The sequence below is a fragment of the Halyomorpha halys genome, unplaced genomic scaffold (assembly GCF_000696795.3).
Source record: "Halyomorpha halys isolate HHAL.00 unplaced genomic scaffold, Hhal_1.1 Scaffold292.1, whole genome shotgun sequence".
NCBI classification, from domain to species: Eukaryota; Metazoa; Arthropoda; class Insecta; order Hemiptera; family Pentatomidae; genus Halyomorpha; species Halyomorpha halys.
Window position 1 is genome coordinate 264,019 of NW_027107421.1, and position 9,612 is coordinate 273,630.

The following is a 9,612-nucleotide window of genomic DNA, read 5'->3' on the forward strand; positions in this document are numbered from 1 at the left end:
ATTTGTTGATAAAAAAAAAAATCTGTAAAACCCTCATAAATTGTTCAACATAAAACGTTCTTTTCCACAAAAATTGATTGGTCAACTCAATTGTTGAATAAAACTAATGCTTCTAAGCAAAAATGCGAAAAGAAAAACAAAAATTACTTACTGTTTAACAGAAGGTAACTGGAAACAAATGATACCATCATTGAATAATACTTCTTATTCCTCAGGAGATGCCACTACAATTATAATTTCCATAAAAAGTAGACTGAAAGTATTCTTCCCATGGACTTCTCATTTATTGATATGGACAAATATCAATCTTAATTACCATGGTTACAATATAGGAAATACAAAAATACATTATAGCAAAAGCACTGTGTGATGCCTACATTTGGTTGTTAGATACACACCTTACTATATACTATGGTCAAAACAATTATTTATTTATTTTAAACCTATGATATATATATAGGAATAGTTTCTTCTTCTTATTTTACTGGTACAACAGGCGAATGAGGTTCCTCCAGGCGCATTTTCCTCCAACTCCCAAAATTTTTTTTTCTTTTAGCAAATATAAAACAAAATTTATTTAAAAAATAAATATTTAAAATTTTATATAGTTTTGAACATAGTTAATTACTAATTAGAATTCCAACACACAGCGCAATAAATATTTACAAGGTATATAACTTAATACATAAATTAAAATAAAAGTAATAAATGCAAAAGTGATTTATATAAGTGACAAATATAAAAATTGTTTTTAAGAATAAATGTACATTACACTAATTGAGATCATAAATTTAGATAAAATTTAAAGATGGATTGATTCAATGGGTCTTCAATTTTAGAAGACTATTATAAAATCTAATTTCTCTAAGGAGATGAAAAAAATGTGACAAAAGACTACCACAACTTACTCATATTGATTAGCCAATAAACAGCATAGTCAAGTGTATTGATTAGATAAGATCCCAAGGAGTGGGATTCAATACACATTAGTAATAAGTCATATAATATTATGCACATCTATGAAGAACTAACCAAATCATGATCGACAGAGGATTCGAAGGGGAGGCCATGTTGGGGGCCAAGTCCCCCACGAAGGAAACCACCTGTGGTATCTGGTTCATCAAAGGCAAATGGCTCCAGAGGTTTGCCAACAAGAAGGCCTACGTCTTCTTGTACGGCCTCCTTGGGTGTATCTTCTCTGCGGCCTACTCATATTTCAATGGTACGATAACAACTTTAGAGAAGAGATTTAAGATACCAAGTAGAACTACAGGTCAGTATCAGATTTTTTTTTTTGTTTATTTATATTCTTAGAGTTTTAACTGTGTTTGATCATACATACATGATCTTTCATGTAGATCATTATAGCTTTATGAGGGTCCAGTTTTATAATGGAGTCTAATAGCATTGGTTCATAAATAGAAGTATTCGAACTAAAAAGCAAGAGCACTTATACCACTGTTATTGATATCAATGAAATTTAAAAAAATAAATAAAAGTTACCATTGTAGAAGTCAACAAAATTCTACTGAGTATAAGACTAACACTAATACATTTTATGAAACAGGGTCCAGAATTTTCGAAAAACACTAGACCATAAATATGTATTTTAGTTTTGTTTTTTTATATATAAACAACTTTACTATGACGGTTAATATTATTTTAAGTGGAATTCTAATTCAATTAATAAGTTTAGTCACAATACATTAAAGAATGAAAAAACAACAACATTTAATTCTACATTTTTCAATAATAATAAAAGCCTATCTATAAAATCTTAATTTATCTCATATTTACATAAATTCAAGTATTCAAACTACAAAGTTAGAGTACTGATATTTTCTTATAATGAAGACCATAGAAATATTGTTGAAATAAAAAATCTAATGGGGTGCACAAATCACACAACATTCACTAAACATAAAAATTTGTATTTTAGGGTTTCTAGAAGTGAAAATAATGTATATCAACTTTGTTCTAGCCAATAATATAACAGTTTAACAAAAGATAATGATACAGGATTTCGTGAATAAGACCAAAAGAACTCTGGCAGTCCCGGGTTTTCCCACTTTGAATTCCTACCTTATTTTTTCTTTTAATTGTTTATCAAATTGTTTAATATTTAATATTTCATATTGTTTATTAGTTTTAACTAAGGAAGGTGATTATTTAATTCAAATAAAAAAAATTAAAGGTAATTTAGAAGAAGGTTTTTTTTTTTTAATTCATCATTTAAGCTCTTTTAGACTACTTCAATGGGGAAAAAAACCTATCTGGTATTAAAGTACACTTAATTGTACATTGATTCACTGATTTTAATCAAAATTGTTAGAGCTGTTTTTGAAATAATTCTAAAAAAAGTGGTACTTCTGGTCTGTCGATTATAATTAAAACCGTGCTGTAACATCTCCGGCCCTAAATATGTAATTTCAGTTTCATATGACTTTCCATTTTTGAGCTTGGCTGTTCACACACCATTTTGCAAGTTATTAGTTATATATACTAGTTATTTGGACTCAAGGGACTTCAAAATGTATATTTCCATAAAAAAAACTCAAATTTGAAGTTTTGCACAATCACAATACTTCCATTTACTATATATTACATATATGTGAAATAATCAGCCGTAGAATATATAACAAGAAATGTTAATTTTACCAAAGTAACATTTACCCTCTTCTTGACAAAGAGTGGTACCATTACTTTGGTGAATATTCTAATTTCTTAAATATTGTTAAAATACCTATATATGGCTAACAATTGACTCCTTATCTTACATATGTGACCACAGTTTATTTATTTATTATAAAAACAGAACAGAAGTCCTGATATAATCACAGAATCCACATCAAATAACTAATCAAAATATATAGCAAAGCTAAAACAAAATAATAAAAATTAATATAAAATGTAATTTAATGTGAAACAAATTTGAGCACACATATAAATTAAAATAACTAACTTAATTTAAAACATGAAGGAACTTCAAAGAATAAAAATGAGTAAAAACATTCATAGAAGTAACATAAATCATATATGAAAGTAATTTACAGCATATTTAAAAACTCAATAATTCAAGACATTTCAAGAAACATTTTAATTAATTAAAACTAACTGTAGTGACAAAATCTCTTCTTTGAAAATTATATTAATTTTATTAGAGATCCAAGTAAATCTACCAAGGTTGAGAAACAAAAGTAAAATTCACGGCTTTGTATAATTGGTTTTGGTCTCATATTTCAATTGTTTCAAAATTTGATTTTTTTTTTCTATCATTAAAAACTTATCAAGTACAATGTTTTATGCCAAATTTTATTTTTAAAAATGTTACAACAAACAAATTAATGAACTTTATAAAATATAGAAATTAAGTTATATCAAATTGCCAAATTCTGTTTAATTAAAAAAAAAAAAAAAACAGAAATATAACAAGATATAATTGTGTTGTGTTCACTGGTTGCCAAGGAGAGAGTTGATAAAACATGAAGGGGCAAAATTTCATTAATTAATATTATTCTCCCTATATTTAACTCTTTTACAACTTAAAAATCCCTCTCCATAAATTTTAAATTCTAAGATGAAATAAATTTCTATAAGGCATTTCATATTTCACTGCCAGTTTATCGAATATCAAATGTAATAAGTAGATGAATGGTCTAGTGAGTAACAAATAACTTTGACTTTTAGCCCTTAAGGGTTTGCTTGGTCAGACATGAAATGAATAATGTTTAACAAAATCTAGAAAAATTTCATTTTAAAAATTAAAGTTATGCTTAGATTATTAATTTACAACTAGTAAATTATTAATAATTAACACATTGGATTATAACTCATATTTTATAAATATTTCTTTCAAAACTCATATTTTATATATTACAACTAGAAAAGTTAAAGACTAAGTAAGATGTTAAATATAAAAAATAACTAACCATAATTAAGGGGAGGCAGGACCCAATTACCACTTCATGTTAACGTAAGGAACATTTTCTCAAAATCTGTTTCACCAATTAATTTAATTTTTTTTTTTTTTTTTTTAGAAAAATAGATTTTTATTACAAACACTGACAATACAATAAACAAAATGTTTAATATATTCTGTTTAAAGTTTAAAATGTTTTACCTATTTCAGTTCTTTATATGAGTCAATATTATTATTTAAAAAAATAAAATCAGCATATATGCTAATATGGTTGGTTACACAACTTTAATTTTTGAGAAAAAGTTTCTTATTTAGCAAAAATATAGTTTTGAAAAAATATTTAAAAAAAAAAAAAGGTATTTGTAGACTGTTTTGTTTACTTTTTTTACTCAAGGTTGATTGACATAACATTTCAGATGATAATTTTAAATCTATTACATCATGGTCGTAATTTTGCAATGTGTTGACAAGCACATCCAACCTATTGCACTCATAAATTTTCAGAAAAATGTTTGTGTAGAGATACTTTAATTATTTTCTTTTTATAACAAAATACTCATGGAAATTATATACATTATATATTATTCTTGTCAGGGAAGTTTTACATTTATAAAAAATATAATTTTTTTTCATATCTTCATACCTCTCCTTAACCAATGAAACATGTTGTTTTCATACAATATAAAGTTATATTATATGAATGAAATAAATGAATGAAAAAATAATTTTATTTATTTTATTATACCATTATATATAAAGCTATATATTCATATCAGTTAATGAATATATATGTTGGTTAATTTTATTTTAAGTAGTATTCTAATTTAATTTATAATATTAATAATAATGGATAAAGGAATTAAAAGAACACTTAATACTACAATTTTTATGATCATAGAAACATTTTTTACAAAATCTCAAATTTAATACATATTATTATAATGTTTAAAAAAAAAAAAAAATTGAGTCCTTACATTCAGGTAGGTAATTTAAATATCCCTTTATAAAATCTACAATTAGTTTCTTGTTTTGATTGTGCATGATATTAACTAATGAGGATCTTAGATCCTTCATTATTAAAGCTTTCTGAGGATCATTGACTCATCCCTTTTATATTTGTGATGGCTAACTTTATTATGGTTTCATTTTATTTTAAGGAGGTTTGTTTGAATTTTATTTTATTAAAATATCAGAAAATTCTGGAAAGACTGAATAGTATTTCATCATGGAATGTATACAATGAGTTCTATAATTGGAAATGGGAAAAGATAAACAGTAAAAACTTTTAATTTGTAATAAAGTATTTTAATTATATCCATATTTAAAAATTAATCATTGTATAAAATAATTCAGATTGATTTTTTCTTTAAGGTATAATTACGGTTGGCAATGACATTAGCCAACTCTTTGTCTCGGTAGTTTTAACGTACTATGTAGGAAAAAAACACCGCCCTCGATGGATTGCTGTTGGTATTTACACAGTTGTTCTCTTCTGCCTTATGAATGCACTACCTCACTTCTTATATGGGCCAGGAGAAGATGCTTTTGGTTTGACATATGAGTATGGCAGCAGTCGAGGAGTGAACAACGTAACTCATGAATCTCAGGGTAAACCTCATCATTTCATGATCTATTTATTTGTACATTAATAACATGTTGGGCTTATAAAGTTCAGTGATAATAGTAGTTTATTTTTAATAAAAAATATTTAAATATAAATATTACCTTATTACCTACATATTTCGACAAAATTAAAAATCTTCTTAAGGTCAATCTTTTCAATACTTGAGGTTGGGTCTCACTTTTGGCCAGCTTGGCCTAACATTCATTAGTAAATATTTGTTTACCAATGATCACAAGGTTAAAGTCTTTCCATTTCACAAGGAACACCAGGCTTAAACAAATATACCATTGAACTATTTTATGTTCTTTTTTTGTAATACTAAATGATAGTTCATCGTCATATCTATAGCTCATGGAAGGTCAATAACTTCTGTAACAACAGCTGTCTGTTACAATTCTTTTAATAACAATCATTGCTTTCTGAATGGATAATCCTTACATTGGCCAAATGTTTTCCTAATGAACACTTGTGGGAAAGAATGATGTGAAATATAAAGAAGTTTCTTCATATTTTCATAGACTTCCAGAAAGACTATGATAGTGTGCAAAGGATAACTTTCAAAATTATAGCAAACAACTTTCTTTACATGAAAGTGTCCATGAAAAATGTATAATGAATGATGAAGATTTAGAACCGTGTCTACCAAGAGGGGTAAAGACCAAGGAGCAAGAATTATAAGTAGTAGAGAATTGTATATATGTATAATTAAACCTATATTCTTTTTTCAGGAGGGTAAAAAAAAAAAAAATCGTTGATCCACAAGTTTCCTCTGATGAGGTCTCGTCACAGATAATGTAACAATCTGCTTGAGGTAGTTCGGTTTGATAACTATTCGTGCTTTCACAAGATTTGATTTTTCTATTACGTTTACCCAACACTTGATCTCTGTACTTCAGTTTAATTTTACTTCCTATTCCTCTTAACCGACAATCTTAGTCCATCTGTTTCATCCCAGGAACAAAGTTTGTATCTTCCCACAGTTCAAGTCCATCTGCTTCATTTTAGCAACTAGGACTGTTACCTACCCTTAAGGACTATACCAGTCTGATTCATCCCAGCAACCGGTATAGCTGTTTCCTGTCCCTCCACAGTTCTTCTAGTCTATCTGCTTCATCTCAGCAGCTAGAACTGATACCTATCCTATCAGCAAAAGTAGTCAGTATGATTCATCCCAGCAAATAGTATTGCTGGCTCCTGTCTCTACAGTTCTGTCTTTTTCATCCCAGTAACTAGAACTACTAGCCAACCAATCCTCTCCTCTACCTGTGTCAATGTTCAAGGCTCATCCCCTGGCACAGTCCATCCTTAAACTCACTCATGAAGCAGCTGCCACACATGTATCAGAGTGCTTCCTGAAACATAAGAGACTAAGATTAGTTAGCTTCTCTTATTTAAACTTGCCCTAGAAATTACAGTAATTAGAGCTTCCTTCTTCAGTAGATCCTGCCATACTGGGATTTCTTGATAACATTAAAATCATGGATAATATCCTATATTTTTGCAGATTACAGAGTGTCTTCCACAATCTTTAAAAAAATGCTGTAATTTTTCGCAGATAACAAAAAAATAGTGTTCGCAAGAAACACTTCCAAAACTGACCATAGTGTTAGTTGTCTATGATAGCTGATAATTATTCGTTATTCATTATGAAACATTGAATTATGAGTGAAATTGTTTGGTAGAGGATAATGGTCATTTTACTTAGTGATTAAAATGACTTATTAATCTATATGGATCACTTTCATTTCTTATCAACAATTGAAATCTTTTCTATAAATTTCCAATCAAATAAACTCTGTTTAAAATCAAACATATGTAAATTAAAAAAAAAAAAACTAACTTGAATCCTGGACCAAGAAGGCTTTGAAAGTAATCAGTGTTTTTTCACTACAGCAAGGAAAGAAGTGAGCATCTTTTTAAGGTTCTAATTTATTATCATTATTATTTTATTTTTTGGCTCATGTGTAAAATTACGTTTTTCAACCTGACAAAAAGTACCGAGTTTTGTCCAAAAAAAAATTTAATATACAAAGTTAGTAACAGAACCTGGCATATGTAAACTGTAATTGAATAGTGCTCTATTCAATAAACTATCTTACTCCCTATTTGTAATAATGAAGTAACTTATTGTATATTAACAAATAATAAAATATATTATTCTATAAGATTATGAAAACCTTTTTTGGGTATTTAGTTTTTTATAATTTATTTTTTCTAAATATAATTAATGATGCAGTAGCTAACTAAAATCTATCAATGTTCTGTGTTAGACAGGCAGCGACTATGTCAGGCTGACTCTCATAAGAAATGTGATTCTACCTCAGGTAGTTTAGCTCCACAAGTAATCTTATTTCTTGCACAACTGATCTCCGGAGTCGGTGGTTCCTTGTATTACACCCTTGGGGTGTCCTACATGGATGATAATATCAAGAAATCAAAAACACCAGTTCTGATTAGTAAGTAAACCTATGATTGTAGTGAATTTTATGAAACATTTATCATAACATTATCATCATTATATATTTACTTTATCATTACTTTATATAAAGTTATCTAACATAACTACATTGCACTTTTATTGAATAATAATCATATTCATTTATCGATTGTTTATATTTTGTAAAAAACTTTTTCCATTGCTAATTATCTATTCTTATTTTTCCAAATGAAAAATTCATAATATAAACTATTTGATTTTAGTTATTTAGTGAGATTAATTTTTAATTACTCTGTATCAACCGAAATTATAGAGGAAAAATTGTTGGAACCACATAAAACCCACAATTTTTAGTATAAAACTAAATAATAATGAACATTTTTATAAGTTTTATTTTATAAATGAAAATTATAAAAATTTTATAAAATTGGATAGCTCATTGATAAGGCAATGAACTACAAACTCCAAGGACCTGGATTTGAATTTGGCTGTGGTAGATACTTATTATATGTTACCTGTAGTCGCTAAATCAGCCCTTTGGGTTCGGGAGCCCTCCAGGGTTCACCCTGGCTTCATAAAGTGAGTACCCTTAGTTGGGTGAAAATCCAGCAGTCAAGCGTCAAGTGTTCAAGCACAACTGTTGGTCCAGTAACAGTACTTCCTTACAAAGTACTGCACCCCTGACCCTCCATGGATTTTAGTGGTACAGATTTAATTTTTTTAATTAAATAGTTTTAGATTAAAAAATTGAGGGTTTAATATGGTCCAAATAATTTTTCCTCTATCATTTTGATAGATCTTTATTAATGTATAATTTCAGAAAGGCAGTGGAGTTGAATCTTTCTATCTTCCACTTTTACTAGAAAAGAGACCTAACTTTAAAAAATATAATTTTCAGATTTAGTAATTTTTTAGTAAAAAAAAAGCATATATTTTTACTTGAAAAAAAACTAAATGTAATATAGTGGATATTTTTTGTTTAAAAAAAAAGATAGATCAAGGTTCAAGTAAAGTCAGAATGTATTGGAATAATACGTTGGGATTTTTTTTATGTTGGAATATATTCTAGTGACATTTTATATCATTTGTGAAATAAAAACAATGTTAACAGTTAAACAACATTTTATAACAAGAGCAGAGAAATTGGAAATGGAACAATAAAATGAGAATATCATGTGAAATATTTTTAAAAACAAAGTTAATTAATATCAATAATATAGAGAAAATATTATTACTTTGATAATTAAAGAAAATGTGTATATTATATATGTAAAAAAGTTATGAACTATTTCATAACAAATTCTGAATTGGGAATTTTTACAGTTTATAAATAAATCTTTTGAAATAAAGGGTAATAGCATATTGTTATAGCATGTTGTAGATAAATAACGTTTATTTAATCATTTGTAGATCAAATAAATTAATCTTAATTTTAAGTAATAAATTATAAGTTATAAACGTATCTGACATATTTGATATATTTAATATCTTTTTGAGTGCTAAATTAATGTATATATTTTTTTATCTTAATAAGCCAACTGCTCTTTTGTAAACAAGCTTCTGGTTTTACCCAGTTTTTATTACCTTGAGAATTTCCAATTTTTTAATGCAAAGATGACAAGATAGTTGACC

The 9,612-nt window shown here is 27.2% G+C and overlaps 1 protein-coding gene across 1 annotated transcript in view; it reads left to right on the top strand.

Annotated features, from left to right (window-relative positions):
- LOC106680829 (Organic anion transporting polypeptide 58Dc) overlaps positions 1–9,612 on the top strand; it is a gene marked incomplete at its 3' end in the record, with an annotated part of 65,682 nt that overhangs the window by 44,560 nt on the left and 11,510 nt on the right. Inside the window, exons 2-4 of the mRNA XM_067045689.1 lie at positions 1,050–1,273; positions 5,291–5,527; positions 7,814–7,999. Of these exons, the coding sequence (XP_066901790.1) occupies positions 1,050–1,273; positions 5,291–5,527; positions 7,814–7,999 (647 nt within the window). The remainder of the gene's footprint in view (positions 1–1,049; positions 1,274–5,290; positions 5,528–7,813; positions 8,000–9,612) is intronic.